Source organism: Leucoraja erinacea, chromosome 19 (genome assembly GCF_028641065.1).
Source record: "Leucoraja erinacea ecotype New England chromosome 19, Leri_hhj_1, whole genome shotgun sequence".
Classification (NCBI taxonomy): domain Eukaryota; kingdom Metazoa; phylum Chordata; class Chondrichthyes; order Rajiformes; family Rajidae; genus Leucoraja; species Leucoraja erinaceus.
In genome coordinates, this window is record NC_073395.1 from 5,298,406 (window position 1) to 5,319,053 (window position 20,648).

The window sequence follows — 20,648 nt, forward strand, 5'->3', positions numbered from 1 at the left end:
GAACCAAAGTGCTCAAAGAAATCACTCAAGGCATTTATCACTAAGGCATGACTTTGAGTATGTTCGACTCAATATGAAATGCCTTGAAAGTATTCAGTCATAATTTATGATAAGTTAACTCGCACATTTTACAAGGTTTAGCAGCAGTAATATCAACAGTATTGTGAATAAATATAATTTGATGCTACATTCCATTTTCACTTTGTCACAGTTTCAAAACATTGCATTAAATTACAACTTTCCGGGAGGAAATAAACCCAGATTTGACTATTTTCATATAATTTAGACTCGAGTAGGCACTGTTACGTTGATGACAAAAATATTTACAATTGTATTTCACCCATTTTTGCAGTGAAAAGTGGATGTGCATTTTGTGAAATCATTGTTGTAAATAAAATATGATAATTGCCAAATTGGGTCATCTTTGATTTAAAAAAATTGCTGTTGTGGTTTTCTTCCATTAAGTGCATTAAACGTCACTTGTACCAGACATTTACTGAAGCCTGATAAACTGTTATTTAAAAAAAATAAAACTAAATTGATAGCTCTTTGGAATTGCAAGTTGAAATTAATCAGAATACACGAGGTAAATCACATTTTTAGGGAGATCCGATGAACCAGGTTCAGTGCAGCTTAGTTTAGATATAATGTGTGGAAACAGGCCCTTCTGCCCACTGAGTCCACACTGACCAAGGACACTAAAGCCACCGAACACGCACAATGGACAATTTATAATGATACCAAGCCAATTAACATACAACCCTGTGCATCTTTGGAGTGCAAGAGGAAACCGGAGATGCTGGAGAAAACCCATGCAGGCCATGGGGAGAACGTATAAACTCCATACAGGTACGCACCTGTAGTCAGGATTGAACCTGGGTCTCTGGCACTATAAGGCAGCAACTCTACCACTGCGCCACTGTGACGGTATACATCACAAAAAGATACAACTTGCAGGAGTGACTCAGCTGGCGAGGCAGCATCTCTGATGAGAACATGTACAGGTCATGTTTCGGGTTGGGGCCTTTCTTCAGACCCGAAACATCACTTATCCATGATCTCCAGAGATGCTACCAGATCAACTAAATTACTCCAGCACAGTGTATCCTTTTTTGGTAAACCAGCATCTGCAGCTCCTTGTTTCTACAAGTTGATGTATATTTGTAGAAACAAGGAACTGCAGTGCTGGTTTACAAAAAAGGACACAAAGTGCTGGAGTGGTTTAGTAGATTAAGCGAATTGTGACAATTGCAGCAATGAAGACTGTATTACAGAGCTAAATGCAACAGCAGCCGAAACAGTTCTGAAAAACGTACAAATCTCACATTAATTCAATAACATGGAACATTGCTACGGTATATCTCGTCAATAACAATAGACAATGCTGAGTATTATTACATTAGTCATCCAGGGGAGCTCGCATATCCTTGCGTTTCTCACTGATGCTCAATATAGATTCCCACAAGGCCTTTTTGGCCTAAACCATTGTACAGCATTAGCCAAATATGCACAAAGAAACTGAACACAGAGTAATAAATCCCTAGTGTCAAGGAATATGCACATTTATTTAGTATCTTACATTAATACCAATGTTTGCCGAGTACTTCAGCGTACTCAATTCCATACATAGTCCTCATGTGATGAAGTAGTCCATGTCTCCAGGTAGCAATACTATTGAGCAACGCCCGATTCATCATCACACTAACAAGAGAAGCGTCCGGCCAAAGAATCTGGTTCAAAGATTCTGGTTCAAAATATGGTTCAAAGAAGGGATTTATAGTGGATCCACCAGAACCCCTATGTCACAGAAGTTCATTATTAAAGAAATTGCAAATCACTAGCCAAAAATTTGAGAAATAGAATAAAATTTGCTGTTACGTAATTTCTGGAAAACCCCCACAAAATCTATACTCATTCAACTCATTTCTCTACACATTCACAGCAGACACAGCTTTGCACGACGGAAAACAGAGATACGAACTAGGAAATTACTAGTAGGAACACAACCTTTCCCCTCCTCGTAAAGGCAGGGTTTCTGTATCAACATTTTCAAGGGGCAACTAGAAAGTTAACATTGTATTCAGGCATCTTTCATATTTGCCAAACTTGTGACCTGAACTACCTAAAAAGGTAGAGGAACTGCTAGAAGTTTCGCTCATGTTTCAGACTGAAGATCTCAATGGGGTAAGGACAACAGCATATAACAGAGGAAAACAACAGAGATGAGGGAAGGTAGACCAAAACTGGAAGTTGAAAACTCTGAAGATACGTGTGACAGTGTTGTCCAAGAAGATTTAGAAATTATATTTGGTGTTTGTTCACAAGCAAATTAATCAATAAGATAATCATTACAGAGCTTGTGTTGGCATTTTGTTGATCTAACACGACAAACGGATGCTTCAAAATTAAAAGGGATGGAGCTTGCAGTAGAGTCTTCCAATAATTTATAATCCAAGCTCTAAATGATGCAGGAAAATGTCTCGCAAAAACTGAGAAGGAATTATTTGCCTTGACCTTTGGATTGGAGAACTTTCACCAGAAAACCCATGGGAGAATTATTAATGCGCACAGTGATCAGTTGAGGTTTATACAGTAGCTGTGAGGTAACTAAGATTGCTGGTAAAGAATCAGTCACACAATATAGAGAACGATTCAATGCTCTTCAGGCAAAGACATGCAGGTTGACAGAAAAGATGCGGCTAACTGAATTTAACACAATAAACATGGTGAGACATATTCTAAACTCATACTATCAATTTGCACTTGCAACGATTTTTACTAGATAAGGTATAACGATGCATGCCTGAAGCCAACAATTCATACAGGATAGAAAGAGACTTGGGTCAACAATAGAGTGCGAGGCTGAACCTGTCCACAGACCGTACAAGGTGAAATATGTAATCATCTTCAGAAGAGAAAGGATAACTGTTCCACAGCCACAGAGAAACAAAATGATCAAAGTGTTGGCTCCTAGCATGATTACTGCAGAAAAGTAATAGAAAATACCTACTCACCAGGATGAATGGGTAAAAACAGGGATTATATGCATAAATGCAAAACCCGAATACCTTTAGAAAGGATCCAACCTAAAAGGAAACACTTTTTTCTTCACATGCCAGACATCCTTGGGAAAAATGTCAGACCAGATCGGTTTATCTTAGATGAGAAAATACCATTCATGAGATACGTGCCAAAATTTTAAAAAGTGCACGGCGGTCGAACGGGATGTTTGGCTCATTTTTCAGCGTTCACTATTAAACAAAGGCTGTAACATTTGCATAAAATCACATGTAACATCCTTCTGTATATAATAATTGTTTCTTCAGTGTCATCAAGTCTGTACAACTGCAATTGAAACCATCTATCCACAATGTTTGTGAATAGTTTGTTTCAACACGAGGCTGAATTGAAAGAAAGGAATGATAATCATGCTTGCTGACGCTGTAAACTGTTTCATGAATAAATGATCTCTGTTTATAGTCTATACTACTGACTATTTCTTGTAGTTTAAGATGAATGAATATGATGTTGAAACACACCATTCAGGAAAAAATTGAAAAATACAATAAAACATATGTTTACAAAATTTTTTGATATTGATTTCCTTTTATGAACTAAAATGTTCTACTTTCATCTATTACTGTCTAGCATGCTGCAGAGCACTCGAACCGTAGTCATTATCTTCAAGTACTTTCTCAGGTAGTACTGACAAAATTAGACTTCCAGTTTAGCTCACTCAGTAGTGATGCTAAATCGAGAGAGATGCTCCTCCATAACTTCCAACAGTTGCATTACTGGGGCTGTTGCAAGGCCCATCTTCAAGTCCTTCATGACAATGCAGGTGACACAAGCAAAACAAGTGAGCAAGCCTGCTATATATTCAGAAACAGAATAAGAATATATTTTAGCCACATTGCTGCTCTAAAGGACATAAGTAACAAAATCAAGTTTTTGAACTGTGTGGGACAGGCAAAAGAAACATAGCTCATAACTGAAACAATGAATAAAATTGAGTGAACTTACTTCATTTCAAGGACTTCTTCGAGATGCTTCCGTCTCTCAGCGTGCAGGTTTGTGAGGTGAGCTTCTTTTTCTGCGAGGGACTGCTGGGTAGAGGACAGCTTAGTCTTCATCAGTTCCAGTTCGTGTCTCACTTTTTCCATCGCTGTCATTAACTCTTCCACCTACAAAGCCAAATACGTAATGTTTATTTGAACAATAATAAAGTTTAGTATTCAAATTTAAAACAAACTGTATGCAATTATTATAAGCATTCAACTATTTACAGTGCAATTACCGAACCAAAAAAAAAAAATTCCAATGCTTTCCTAAAGGTTGAGTTTATAAATGGGCACAATGAATTATTCTACAGCGCAGAATAAGAATGGTTTGGCTCGATTGCTGATGTGTGTTCCAATTCAAAGGCACAGAATAAGAGATTAAAACATAAATAGAACATGGTATTAGTGTACCTTGATAAAATAATTCAGACAGCATTTTCAATCTTTACCATAATCACATTATCTAATGCTATCACATAGAGCATAAAAAGTGGTGTCTTATCATCAGGATCACCATTATGAAATAATACACTTGTGCAACTGTCCTTTCTAATTGCAGTTATTAACTACTTGTATTGCTTCAAATTGAGATGATGAAACCGAAAACAACTTTTCTCTGAAAAAAACTGCCGACGTTGAAGTCTGAAGCAGGGTCACAACCCAAAACATTGCCTATCTATATTCTCCAGAGATGCTGTCTAATATTTGTTTGTAGATTACATACACATTAATTGCCAATTTAATCTTTGAAAATGAGGAGAAATTGAGAGGATGCAAGTAAACAGAAATTACTTTAAACACAACCTTAAATGCACTAATTAGTAGGAGTAAGAAAGTTGAAAAGTAAGGAAAACAATTAAGGGAGAAATATTCAATTCAAATATCTGAACAATTCCAGTCTAACTGCTTCTCATCAGAAGGTGGGCTATTAGGTTTAGATCCCCACATGCCTAACTTACAATTGGTCTTCTGGTGATGCCCAGTATTCAGGCAGAATATTTCAGCCCTTGCATTGGTGGATGGTCTCTGTGACTGGTGATCTAAATCGCAGCATTTAGACTACTGGAATTGTTCAGATATTTGAATTGAATATTACTCGGGTAATAAACTGCAGCATTTTTGTTCAATTTACTGCTTCAGTGTACAAAAAAGCAGGTTTCCACCTGTGAATTCCCATACAAGGCGCAGCAAGTCTTTGCTATGCCATGCATTCATATCAAACGCTAAAGAGAAACAGGTGATTTTTGGAAGTCAGGTGGGTGGGACGGCGGGGACAACAATAAGTAGAAATATCACTGATTGCTCTCTCACAGCTGATAGCTACAGGGCTAGATTGCAACAGCAAGAGGAAATGATATCAAGGCACAGACACAAATTTAAAAAATCAAACAATAACAGAAAATGTTGAAAATACTGCATTTTTTTTCATTCAAAATTTCAAAGTAGTTTCCCCCCCCCACCCAATGAAAATGAGAATAATATCTACGTGGTTTAAATTTTGCTGAGAGATCTAATGAGAGCCAGAGAGAAGAAAGGATTATAAATTTCACGGCTACACTTATGTTATAATGGAACTAATGTTGGCTGATTCTGTGTAATTGAATAATTACAGAAGTTGTGTCATTAAATGATATAATGAGTAAATTGATTCTTAGTCCAGACACGCTTGGAAGTCATGCCATCCTTCCTTACCTGGTTATATTATAAACACCAACAGCAGCCACAATGAGATGTTGTTTCCCTCCATATTATACAGGAAGAAATCTGGGACTGTGGTTCAATGATTTGGTATAATTGGAAAATTATGAATATAGTTCACTGCACAATTATGACAATGTAAATGGCATTCATTGAACAGGTTTTCTGAATTAAGAATAACTAGTAAATTGTAATTTACTTCTCAAATATATCATGTAAAAAAATATTCCACATATACTAAACAAGTATATGAGATTCTGCACAAATGCTGCTCAACAACTAGTATCACATATTGCAGCAATAAAAAGCAACGGTCTTTGAGATTGTACTGGGGTGAATAAACAGTAATATTGTACCACAGCAAAACAACTACGAATAACCTGCCTGTAATAAATAAACAAAGCAATATATATATATATATTTCTGTTATCAGAGTACGCTTGCACAGTAGTTACCAACAAGATCTGTGATTGATAAATTGCGAGATTCGGTTGGTCTTATTACTTTGTAACTAGGCAATGGCAAATAATATTCAATAAACCTGTCTGAAAGTTAATATTTTACTGTAAAGTACTTTTCAACTTAACCACTGGCATTGCTTGGCATTTAAGGTCCTTTCTATCAAAATTATAAAACTAGCAAAATCAATTGCTTCAGCAATCCTGACCAGTCAAACATCGCTGAATCTAGACCTTCGGCCATAAAAGAGTTAGGGCAGAGGAGTAGCAGGACAGGAGCTCATCTGTGTGTTTGTTCTGCCGTTCCCAACACTATGCAAAAATTGCTACTGACCAAATTGCAGAATGCAAATCATATTGCACACCAGTGAAAAGACTGCACTCTTCTGTAGTCACACACATGTAAACTGTTAAGCCTACAAATCACAAATACAGTTACACCAAACACGACCTCCCTACTGAATGTCCCCTTCTTCGACAGAAGGAAAATCTCTATGTGTCGGGCATGAAAGGATTACTCAGTTCCTACTTAGGCTAAAACATGACGGAACCCACATGGGTGGGATGGGTTCCCATGTGGGAAATGAAGATGAGGAACCCATCAAATGAAGATTAGCAAGTATCAGCAATACATTTCCATACTGACACTTAGCACAATATCACCTTAATACCCCAATCTTAAAGCACTCTCTGACCTCAGTGCGGCAGGTAAGGATGGGAAAGATCAGAAAGAAGATTAAACCTCAACTGAAAATATTAAGAACGGATTTAGTTGGAATTGGCATCAAACTGAATGAATGTCAGGTGTACACATGCAGATATTCCCATTTTCCTTTCTACGGATTGCTCATTGGTTCCGTTTCATCAGACATGGGACAAAAGAACTGCAAGCACAATTTCTTCTTCAAATTTTAAGTCACTCGTCATAGCCCCACTCCAAGGCTCAAACATTTAATCCAGGACAGCCTTTCAGTATTGTACTGTGGTGGTGCCTTCCACGAGAGCGAAGGCCCACTTGCCTGAACAGATAGTTGTATAAGATGTATGGCATGAATTTAAGAAAAGCATCGGGTCAGATCCTGGGAAATACTGAGATTTTCATGCTACATTACTGCATTTAATCGCAGTATATATCAGCAAAATAGGGGGTTTATGTGCCAATGAGAAAGGCATCAATTGGTGGGTGAATACCATACACAGTGTTGCAGTTATATTCAAATGTTGGACTCCTTGCAGCATCCAGTTGTGAAGCACAAAGTTGTCAACTTGTATAACATTTGTACTGAGGAATCTGTTTGATAAATCTATGTCAGGGTAAACCTGCTAAGGAAAGAGGAAGTACATTCATTTGAATGAAGAGGAACAGCTATGGGGAAGAAATTTAGTTTAAGGTAATTTATACTGTTCAATTCATTGAGTTTATTTTATTGTTTTACTGTTTTTTTCCCCAAACTTTTCAACAACTTTTGAAATGTTTAAACAATTTAATTTTTAATACTCTTCGAAGGATTCAAAACCCGTCAAGAAAGGCTCAAACACAAAACATCACCTATCTATGTCCGCCAGAGATCCTACCTGGCCCACTGAGTTACTCCAGCACATGTATGTTATTTCCCTGTCTTTTGATGGGTAGTACCAGTGAAGCGGAAAGCCCTATTGGGATGCAGGTCAACACTGGGAAATCCACAAAAGGACAGTGTGAACATTTTCCATCTGTCTATCAGGTGTTGTAAGATACTCTAATGTTTCAAAATACACTATATAAAAATCCTAGAACAAATACTCCTCTCTCCAATCTTCACCGAGGTTCTGATACAGCCTTTATAATTCAAAGGTTAATCTGGTTATTTTATTTTTCTGTCAAAGAGCCTCAGTTCAATTCATGCCAACATTTACTTATTAATGTTCTAATCAATGTGCAGGTAAGAACTGCAGATGCTGGTTTAAACTGAAGATGGGCACAAAAATGCTGGAGTAACTCAGCGGGACAGGCAGCATCCTTGGAGAGAAGGAATGGGTGACGTTTCGGGTCGGGTCTGAAGAATGATCTCAATCCAAAACATCACCCATTCCTTTTCTCTGGAGATGCTGTATGTCCCAGTGAGTTACTTCAGCATTTTGTGTCTATCATATGTTCTAATCAAGTTTTTTTTAACAAGGCAAAGGGGAGAATGCCCAGGTTATCCCAGCTATATTTCCCCATGAAGTGATGTCCTTACAATGGTGAATGAAGGCCGACGAAGATCCATACTTCCAATTATTTTTAAAAGGCTGATGGAAATCCACTGGTGGCTATGCCAACTTACAAAAATACCAACCATTCCACATTCTCGGTCAGGTACTTCAGCTACTTCAGCTATTGGTACACTAGTCTGTGTGTCTTGCCCTAGTGGTTAGTGTGACTCAAATGTCAGACAATCGCATACTTCTTAACCCAGTTAATTTACCAGCTAAAGTACCACATAATCTGCAATATTCCTATCATCTCTCTTGCCTCTGATGCAAGTTAAAAATAAACATATTATATGGATCTTGATAGTTTCTGCAACAACTTGGATTTTGAACAAATAAGCACAGCATTCACTCCAATGTACGACAGATACAAATAGAACGGAAACCAGACACAACAATGATTTTTTTGTTTTTTGTGTAGGTTAAAAGAAAAATGGAATATTGAAAATGAATCAGATTTTAAAAAATGATTCCCATACCTTGGACCATTTAAAGCCAAAGTTGTTGCACTCATGCAAACTCTCAATAATGTGCTTCGCACGAGCAAAGTGCAGCATAATAGAAGAAAGAAAAGCATGCAAAGTATTTACTAGATGAGAAAAAAGTACCGATACTAAAAACCAACAATAACTGCAAATTCTATTATTCTGCAACTATTTACATATAAATCACGCATTTAGTAATCACCCGTTACTTATATTTTAGCAAAATATTTGGATAGTTCACTTGCCTACTGAGATATGTAGGCTCTAGCCAGAAATGTAGAATCCAGAATACATTTTAAGAAAGAGTTTTATCATTTTAAGTAGAATATTCTTGCCATAAATTCAATACCTTTAAATCAGAACAAATTCAACAAACCTTAAATATTTTATCACCAAACATATATATTAAAATAAAAATGTTAACACCAAATCTTTATTTTTAAATCAATTGTTTATGACTTGATGTTCGATAAGAATTGATAAACGTCATTCTCAATGCCACTATCGTGTTAATCAATAAATGTTCACAAATCCACTTCACAATGGTCTTACAGATAAGATTCAATCATGTTCACACAGCTCTTAATACGTTTCATTACCATCTATCGCACATACTGAGGATACTGAGTTGGATGATCAGCCATGATCATATTGAATGGCGGTGCAGGCTCGAAGGGCCGAATGGCCTACTCCTGCACCTATTTTCTATGTTTCTATAACTTGCGATATTCTGATCATGTTCTCCACACTCCAACATAAAGTGACAGGCTTTCATTTTTTCACAAAATTAAACAATATGACTGTCCTTTTCATAAGAAACAGTAACATATTGAATAATGGTTAGGTTAATAAACTAATAACCTAGAGGCCTGGACTAATAATCTCCAGTTCCAATCCCAGCGTTAGAGCTAATGCGGTAGTTTAATATTTATATAATTTGGAATAAAAATAAATCAGTGAAAGTGACAATGAAACCACCAGATTGTCATACAATGCCATCCTGCTCAGCAATGCCCATATGTGATAGAAATCTGACAAACATATGATATTTTTCCATTACCAAGGATGGCACAGCAGTCCAGATTCTAACTGAGCTTGCCAAATTCTAAAGGCCGAAGTTGAAGACTTGAGTTCTTGCCAGGGGCAGAAAATACCAATTTGACTTTATCCTCATCGATTTAACTGCCATAGATATATATGTCCATGATAGTAATGGCAGGAATGACTACCACACTGTCCTGTCTTCACACAGCAGACATACTTCATCAGCAGCAACAAGAAACTATAGGTAGAAGTAAGAGCATTAAGATGGATACAAACCCAGAAACTGATGGGGTTTATTCCAGGTTATTGAGAGGCAAGAGAGCAGTTTGCAAGAGCCTTAATGAAGATAATTTTGGATAGGCAGGGAAAGGAGGTATATGGGTTATGTGCAGGTAGATAACAGATGGTATTGGCATCATGTTTGGCACGGAATCGTGGGACGAAGGAACTAGTCTTGTGCTATACTGCTCTATGTTATAACTAAGCATTACACAATGAACAATCAGAATAATTTTTCATTCCTGCCTTACCTCGACAGCAATGATATGAACAGTTGAATAGCATGGTACAAGTCCCCGTGAATATTTCCATGCTGGTGGGAGAGCCCAGCATTTAGATGAAAAATGTGGCTTTACAAATGTCTTCAACCACAAATGCTGAGTGAATGATCTGAATAGATAACAAGTCTAATCAGGTAGCACCGTCCCCCAGTATCACATGTACTCCCGATATTTAAGGGGAATTCCACTGCGCAATCTCCGCAACATTAACGTTCAGGCTTCATCATGGCCAAAAACAAAACCAGACGGGTATGCAATGTGTATATAAGAAAAGGCATAGGATGTTATTGTTCTCGTGAGCACCACAACCTAACTCTCCAGTCATTTCACAATCTGCAAGGACATTTTTCCATTCGCCTGAATGAAAACTCAAAAGAATGGAAAATATGAAGGATGAAGCAGCAACTTGTTTGGCACACAATCCACCATCATAAACATTCATTACTTCAGCTACTGGAACACGACGAGTGCAGGGTGGACCATGTATAACATGGACTACAGCAACTCTCATCTTACTACCGTGACAACATGGAACTTAGAACAAAACCCTGCTCGTAAACACAAGACTCTTAACACACCCCTCATTATAGCACAAGACGTAGGAAATGCCCTCTCACACCAAAATTCCACAACACAAATCTTGAGCAATTAAACCAGAATGCACCACTCCCTTTAACCACCAAGTCCAAATAACTTGAAAATTAAAACACCACAAATCCTACCACATTTCCTGCTGCATATCTACAACACAACCACTCAAGGTTATAGATGCCCACCATACAATAATTTATAGACAGATATGACATTCAACAATGGTCAAGATAATGATCAAGATAAACACAGTGAGAATAATAATAGTGACTGCCAGTCATGTAATGGCACTGCTTGCTGCATCAGAAATCCCAACTGAACAGTTATTTACATAAATTTGTATGCAAAATACATTGTTCACAGAACAAAATTCACTAAATAATTGTCAGTACAATGCAATACACAAACAAAACATTATCAGCCTCCTGATAGCAATAGCTTCTTACCAGCAAACATCAGGCTCATGAACACTGCACACCACTAAACTCAACAATGACGTTCTACAAACTATCTTTGATTGCACCATTTTGGTTATTGCACTAGTATTACAGTTATTAATTTAGTGAATTTGAAAAAAGGTTATCTATGTGCTCTGTGGATATGGGCCTGTTAAGTTGCTGCAAGTAATAATATCATTGTTCTGATGTCAGTACTTAATTAAACAGCCTTCACTCTTGACTTGCAACAGCATTAACCAAAGATCTTATAGCTCTGCTATAAGATCTTTGGCATTAACTCTTTTCATTCCTCCTACCTTTCCCACAAAGCTTGTTGGTTGATAAGAAAGTATTCATCGTAACACCAAATAAATAATCAGGTAGAAATGTGAAGAAACAATGTTCGATGAATTCACTATTAAATTCAAAATTACATTTCGCTATGATTCAGATGCAGAAATATCTTTGCAATCAAATAAATACATTTCAATACTGTAGAATACGTTTACATGTATTTCCAATCAAATTGTATTATAGACTTCCATTTTGAATTCCTTAGATCAACTAACTTTCAAATCAGACAATATCAAAAAACAACTGTAAAGTCTTCAGTAGACAAAAAAGCTGGAGAAACTCAGTGGGTGAGGCCGCATCTATCGAACGAAGGAATAGACGCCGTTTCGGGTCGAGACCCTTCTTCAGACTGATGGGGGGGGGGGGGGGGGGGGGGGAGGGGGGGAAGAAAGGAAGAGGTGGAAACAGTAGGCTGTGGGAGAGCTGGGAAGGGGAGGGGAAGAAAGGGGGAAAGAAAGGATAACCTGGCATTGGAGACGTCAATGTTTATACCACTGGGGTGTAAACTACTCATGCGAAATACGAGGTGCTGTTCCTCCAATTTACGTGGAGGAGGCCCAGAATAGAAAGGTCAGATTCAGAATGGGAGGGGGAGTTGAAGTGCTGAGCCAGGTTGGTTATTGTGAACTGAGCGGAGGTGTTGGGCGAAGCGATCGCCAAGCCTGCGCTTGGTCTCACCGATGTAGTGCAGCTGACACCTGGAACAGCGGATGCAATAGATGAGGTTGGAGGAGGTACAGGTGAACCTCTGCCTCACCTCACCAGGAAAGACTGCTTTGGTCCTTGGATGGAGTCGAGGGGGGAGGTAAAGTGATAAGTAAGCATTTCCTGCGGTTGCAAGGGAAAGTACCAGGGGAGGGGGTGGTTTGGGTGGGAATGGACGAATTGACTAGGGAGTTACGGAGGGAACGGTCTCTGCAGAAAGCAGAAAGGGGAGGAGATGGGAAGATGTGGCCAGTGGTGGGATCCCATTGGTGGTAGTGAAAATATCGGAGGATTATATGCATGCAACGGCTGGTGGGGTGTAAGATGAGAACAAGGTGGACTCTGTCCTTGTTACCAGGGGGATGGGGAGTGAGAACGGAGCTGTGGGATATAGAGGAAACCCTGGTGAGAGCCTCATCTATAGTCGAAGAGGGGAACCTCCGTTCCCTAAAGAATGAGGACATCTCCGATGCCCTGGTTTGGAACACCTCATCCTGGGTGCAGATGCGGCATAGACGGAGGAATTGGGAGTAGGGGATAGAGTCCATACAGGAAGCAGGGTGGGAAGACGTGTAGTCCGGTTAGCCATGGGAATCAGTGGGTTTGTAGTAGACTGTAATCTGTAGACTCAATTCTGTAAAGTCTTCATGGTTAGATTTACTAATTACCATGACCATACCATGATTATATAAAATGAACAGATGGTTGATACCAGCATCAAAGCAAAGTTCATGAGATAATGAATTTAACACAGAACAGGTTGCTCAAACAAAGATACTGATTGCAGTAACAAAGCTCATACTTTCCCACAAATATATTTCTTTTCTACCTTTCAAATTTTCCTAGGTAAGATTTTCCTTTAGATTTTTTGGTAGATTTTACTTTAGTCTATATCTGAGAAACTACATTCACCAAATACAGAATAAAAAGGCCCTGAAGTTCATTGTATCAATGTATTGAAGCTGGGCCTGAAGCTCATTGTATTGCTGCCACCAAGATTTTGAGTATTTCTGGGTCAAAATCTCACCAAGATTTTTGTGTATTTTCTGTATGGTATAACAAGAATTACATCTTAAAGTGAAATCAAAACTAAAGTAATGCTCTTTATTATTCAAACTTTACTTGCATTATAGAGAACCACGAATGGCAAATGCATAAAATAAGAAACCGAGGGCAGCACATGCTACAAACCTGTTTCTCAGAATCATTCCTTGCAGCTTCTTCTTGTGCCAAGACCATCTCACGTTCTGCTGTAATCTGTACACTTTCTCGTAAAGCCTCCTCTAATTCTTCAATACGGTCATCTTTTTGTCGTAAAGTATCCTACAGAAATGGGAAAAAGAATTGCGGTGACCAATTATTGTTATATAGCAGTGTTTCACTCAGTGCATTAGTTTTCAATTCAGATCTACAATGGAGGCAAACAGTTCCCAAAATACTCCATTTATCAGAATTTTCTTTCCATTTTCTGGAAAAGTACAGTGCCCTCCATAATGTTTGGGACAAAGACCCAACATTTATTTATTTGCCTCTGTACTCCACAATTTGAGATTTGTAACAGAAACAATCACATGTGGTTAAAGTGCACATTGTCAGAATTTATTAAAGGCCATTTTTATACATTTTGGTTTCACCATGTAGAAATTACAGCTATGTTTATACAGTCCCCCCCATTTCAGGGCACCATAATGTTTGGGACGCATGGCATCACAGGTGTGTGTAATTGCTCAGGTGTGTTTAATTGCCTCCTTAATGCAGGTATAAGAAGAGAGCTCTCAGCACCTAGTCTTTCCTCCAGTCTTTCCATCACCTTTGGAAAGTTTTATTGCTGTTTATCAATATGAAGACCAAAGTTGTGCCAATGAAAGTCAAAGACGCCATATGAGACTGAGAACAAGAATAAAACTGTTAGAGACATCAGCCAAACCTTAGGCTTACCAAAATCAACTGTTTGGAACATCATCAAGTTCGCTGACGACACCACTGTTGTGGGATGTATCACTGATGGGGACGAGTCAGAGTATAGAAGAGAGATCGACTAACTGACCAAATGGTGCCAGCACAATAACCTGGCCCTCAACACCAGCAAAACCAAGGATCTGATTGTGGACTTTGGAAGAGGTAGGATAGGGACCCACAGTCCTGTTTATAACAGTGGAAAGGGTCAAGAGCTTCAAATTCCTGGGAGTGCACATCTCTGAAGATCCCTCCTGGTCCGAGAACACTGATGCAATTATAAAGAAAGCACATCAGCGCCTCTACTTCCTGAGAAGATTATGGAGAGTCGGTATGTCAAGGAGGACTCTCTCTAACTTCTACAGGTGCACAGTAGAGAGCATGCTGACCAGTTGCATCGTGGCTTGGTTCCGCAACTTGAGCGCCCAGGAGCGGAAAAGACTACAAAAAGTAGTAAACACTGCCCAGTCCATCATCGGCTCCGACCTCGCAACCATCGAGGGGATCTATCGCAGTCACTGCCTCAAAAAGGCTGGCAGCATCATCAAGGCCCCACACCATCCAGGCCACACGCTCATCTCCCCACTACCTTCAGGTAGAAGGTACAGGAGCCTGAAGACTGCAACAACCAGGTTCAGGAATATCTACTTCCCCACAGCCATCAGGCTATTAAACTCAACTCGAACAAAACTCTGAACATTAATAGCCCATTATCTGTTTATTTACACTTTATCTGTTTATTTATTAGTGTGTGTATATATTTATACAATGGTATATGGATACACATATCTGTTCTGTATTCATGCCTACTATATTCTGTTGTGCTGAAGCAAAGCAAGAATTTCATTGTCCTATCTGGGACACATGACAATAAACTCTCTTGAACCTCTTTCTTCTTAATTCAAGATTCAAGAGAGCACTGCTGAGCTTACTAATCGCAAAGGGACTGGCAGGCCAAGGAAAACCTTCACAACTGATGACAGAAGAATTCTCTCTATAATAAAGAAAAACTCCCAAACACCTGTCCGACAGATTAAAAACACTCTTCAGGAGTCAGGCGTGGATTTGTCAATGACCACTGTCCGCAGAAGACTTCATCAACAGAAATATAGAGGCTACACTGCAAGATGCCAACCACTGGTTAGCCACAAAAATAGGATGGCTAGGTTACATTTTGCCAAGGAGTACTTAAAAGAGCAACCACAGTTCTGGAAAAAGGACTTGTGGACAGATGAAACAAAGATTAACTTATATCAGAGTGATGGCAAAATGTATAAAAATGGCCTCTATTAAAATCTGACAATGTGCACTATAACCACATGTGATTTTTTTCTATTACAAATCTGAAATTGTGGAGTACAGCAGCAAATAAATAAATGATGGGTCTTTGTCCCAAATATTATGGAGGGCACTGTAACAAGTACAATTACATTTTAATTCATCCTCATTTAAATCAACATAATTCATTAAATATATGAAGTTAATAAGTAGGTCAGTATTTACAGACTTTTGTCTCAATGTCAAATCTTGCATTGTTAATTTAAAACATCAATATAATTTTAAGCAAAGATGATGGTGGAAACAAGGCAGAAATCTATGCTCCACACAGATTGCATATTTATAAATAACATACCACTAGAGGCACTCATTTAGTTTCAGCATTCCAAACCTACGATGGCAACAAATAAGACTGACTTTTCATGGGGAATGCTTATTTTGCAAGCATCACCCAACCATTAAAAGCAAACTTAAAAATCAGTGCAAGAAGACACTATCACAAAAAAGCCGATGCTTCAAAATCCCAAACTCGAGACTTATTAAAATCCAAGAAATAAAATAGGAAGAGTAGTTAACACCGTACAGCTTAAATGATAGGCATCTAGTATGGGACATGTAATGCAACCAGGATTTGCCTTTATACCTGCAGAATTTTCAATTGATCTTGTTAGATGATATCTAGTTAACTGTGGAAAAATCGCAGCTCTCCAAAGTTAACTTGATAGCAAGAGACCCAGTGGTTGTAGTGCTGCAACTGAGAGCAAAAAACCAAGCCAAACAAGGATAAAATAAATAGCTCCTTTCAGTGATACTGATGGTCCTGTGCTTCAGAACAGGGTTCTTCACTTTGACAGCACATTCCACCATCAGAAATCCCAGGTTCAGAACAAAGTCAGAGATAACAGAGAGAATATAGATGATCTAATTTGCGGTTAGAATTTGTAAACAGCTGCAGATATTTTTTGAGTAACTGCTAGTCTACACTTGGACTCGCCAACGTAAAGGCAACCACATCGGGAGCACCAAAACCAGTAGATGAGGATGTAAGAGGTACAGTACATGGGAACCTCTGTCTCACCTGGAAGGGCTATTGCAATCCCTGGATGGAAATGAGAGAGGAGGCGCTGGGACAGGTGTTACATTACTTGCGGTCGTAGGGGAAAGTGCTTGGAGTGGGGGCGGGTTGGCTGGGAAGGGATGAGCTAATCAAGGATTTGCAAAGGGAATGATCTTTGCCCACCAAGCTTTCTCCCCCCGCCCATTCCAATCAATGGGTTGCAGCCTGAAACGCCATCTTCCACAGATGCTGCCTGAACCATTGAGTTCTTCCAGCATTTTGTTTGTTGCTCAAAATTCTAGCATCTGCCGTTTCTTGTCTCTCTAAATCAAGGATACACAGAGAATTTCATTCCTATGACCCTTTGGTACGGAATGCAGAAAGAGTGAAGTGAAACTAGAAATAGAGATGAATAAAGAACAGCAAAAGAAAGAAAGAAAGAAATGCAGAGTTGCAATCACATATTTGCTAGATCATCAGTAGGAAATTTCACAGACACCCATCGAATGTGGAAGGGTTGCATGCTATAATGGGCTACAAAATGAAGTTGAGCAGTACACTGGCAACAACATTTCTATCCCCGACGAGCTCAATGTATTAGATCCTCGCTTTGAACAGAAAGGTAACAGAACGATGTTGTCCCCCCCCTTGATTGCACAGGTATCCCCGATTACTGTCACGAATGTCATTTTATTCATGTTTTGCTTTGAGGTTACATTTGTGGTTGTTACAATTCAGTCAGTTTCTTTTGGAAAGTGAAAATATCTTAAGCATCGGTCTCGGTTAATTTGAGGTAACAGGATGATTTTTTAAAGATCTTAAAGCTCCTGCTGAGCGTCTTTCTATCTCTCGTTATCCTGCACCTTCAAATATTTTTGCTCTCCTCATGCTTCCAATTTTAATTACTCACGGAAGGTCTAATGGGCAACCCATGCGGAGAAGCAACTTGTTCAGCAAAAATATTGAAATAAACAGAAAAGTAAATCAAAGCCAGCCACACCGGCACCAGCAGAATATTCAAACTTTAGCAGATACAGAAAGTTGCAAAGGTATTCCCAACTACATCAGCAGAAATTGAGCTGCAAACTATTCATTATTCGTTTAAAAGCAAATGTTGGGATTTTTTAAAAATTCATTTAGAATCATGCCTCACTAACCAAGATTAAGATACTCCTTTGGTTTGTCTGTGGATTTTGGAAATGGTAGCGCTTATAACAAATAACCTGCCTGTTGTGTGCTTCAAGAGCTTGCTAAAAGCTCTTGTGGAAATTATGGTATTAAACTGGTATCCCGTCTAATTTGTTGAGCTAAGCTCCACACATCTCAAGGCATAGTGCTCAGATACAAAGACAATTTCACCCCAACACGGTTAAAAGCTTTGCATTCCCTCTCATGGATTGACAATCATGCCGTCAAATCAGGTGTAACAGACAAATCCTCTGTGCTACTTTACATGAGCTGCTTTGAACACCATGGATTATTGAAATCATGAGTTTCAGCTAACAATTTCAGTGTATATTTTAAAAATAACAAAAAAGCAGCACTAGGACAAGGTTTTATAATTTTAAAATTGGCAGTATGCAGTTTTTAAATAAGAAAAGTATGAACAATAATGATTCTATATACTTCCAACTGCGCTAATTTCACTATGTATGTAGATTAGTGAGCCTCGCATCTGAATGCAATATTTTTATGTCTGCTTTTAACTAGATGAAGACATATGGAACTGCCAGCACCTCTGCTCCTTTTTCACACTGCAGGGTGTGAACTGTCATGGCTGAAACTTGATAGTCAGACTACTGTGGGTAGTCAACTTTCATAACATTCCCTTCACAGTAGGACATTTTCAATTGCAGACCAAGATATAAATCTTGACTACTAGTAATTTCCTTTCATATTGAGTTAAATCACTTGTTCGGGCTTCTTAAAGTGAGGGGAAGGACCTAAAGTTAATAAAATGTTTAATGATTGATTTCAAACACCATTATTTGCTGGTAAAATAGGCAGCACAACAATTTGCTTTTTAACCTGTCATATGTTTGCTCACCCCCTCCCTCTGCTGAAATTATTTTTCTGTTGAATCCATTTATGAAAAGATCTATGACTGCAACTAGCACAGAATGATTAATCCCTTCCCGGCGGGTAGTTTGGGGTCATTGTGTGCAGACATAAACTTTTCTCCTTCTCAAATGTATCTGTAAAACAAAGTCCATACTTAAAAATTGAGTTTTACTAACACAACCCTTCAAATTCAGAATTAAGGGACAGAAGTTTAGGGGTAATATGAGGGGGAACTTCTTTACGCAGAGAGTGGTGGCGGTGTGGAATGAGCTCCCAGTGGAAGTGGTGGAGGCAGGTTCATTAGTATCATTTAAAAATAAATTGGATAGGCATATGGATGAGAAGGGAATGGAGGGTTATGGTACGAATGCAGGCAGGTGGGACTAAGGGGAAAAAATTTGTTCGGCATGGACTTGTAGGGCCGAGATGGCCTGTTTCCGTGCTGTAATTGTTATATGGTTATATGGTTATATATATTTTTTTATTTGTCAAAACTGAGTCAATTCAACATTCCCTATCTGAGTCAATTCAACATTCCATTATTTCACAGAATACTCTTTTTAAAAAAAAGTCTGTGCCTGTGACACCATAAGGTCATAAGTGATAGGAGCAGAATTAGGCCATTCGCCCCATCAAGTCTGCTCCACCGTTCAATCATGGCTGATCTATCTCTTCCTCCCCACCTCATTCTCCTGCCTTCTCGCCATAACCCTTGACACCCGTACTAATCAACAATCTGTCTATCTCTGCCTTAAAAATATCCATTTACTTGGCCTCCAAAGCCTTCTGTGGCAATTAATGTCACAACATCACCACCCTCTGACTAAAGAAATTCCTCCTCATCTCCTTCCTAAAAGAACGTCCTTTAATTCTATGGTTCTATAACCTATGGTTCTAGACTATACCAATAGTGGAAACATCCTCTCCACATCCACTCTATCCAAGCCTTTCACAATTCGGTAAGTTTCAAAGAGGTTTCCCCTCATCCTTCAAAACTCCAGCAAGTACAGGCCCAGTGCCGTCAAACACTCATCATAAATTAAGACTGGAAGATATTCTTCTGATGATGTATTATAAATATATGCAATATTAAAATGACAAAATCCACTAATAGACATTTCCTATTTTAGAAAATAAAAATTTGGCAAGTTCAGTCAGCTATAGAATTCCATCTAAACTAATTTCTCACAATTATGTCATCAATAACAATGATATATCACATCAGAATTTACAGCACAAGTGTTGCCCAAAAATTAGTTCATTGAAAGTGCACCCACCGCATTACTATGTGATTTACTATATTCTCTCAGATTATCATCTTGACACTTATCAACAATATTTGGATGGACCTGGGTTATTTCACGATCTAAGAAATGGTGGCAGGAGCTGGCAACAATGTAATTATCAAAGTTCGGCCCATTTCTGGCCTAATGAAAATGTATTTATAAAGCAGCTAGAGTGGGTTGGATCTGACAGATTGGCCTGAGGAAATCATACATGCACATTAGACTAAGAGGATAGGCCGTCAACAACAACTTAAATGTCAGGTTACGTCTTCAGCCATTGCAGAGTTTTGTCCTGGTTTCTGTTAATGAGTTTTACTTGGTCTCCCAAACGTCACACTCATTTGAACATTGTTTTGGTGTCAAGGGCAGTTCATACTCACTTCAT

The 20,648-nt window shown here is 38.6% G+C and overlaps 1 protein-coding gene across 1 annotated transcript in view; it reads right to left on the reverse strand.

Moving 5' to 3' along the window:
- The window catches only part of erc1b (ELKS/RAB6-interacting/CAST family member 1b), a 394,538-nt gene that overhangs the window by 261,714 nt on the left and 112,176 nt on the right, over window positions 1-20,648 (reverse strand). Inside the window, exons 14-15 of the mRNA XM_055650144.1 lie at window positions 13,817-13,948; window positions 4,024-4,184 (exon numbers count right to left, since the gene is read on the reverse strand). Of these exons, the coding sequence (XP_055506119.1) occupies window positions 4,024-4,184; window positions 13,817-13,948 (293 nt within the window). The remainder of the gene's footprint in view (window positions 1-4,023; window positions 4,185-13,816; window positions 13,949-20,648) is intronic.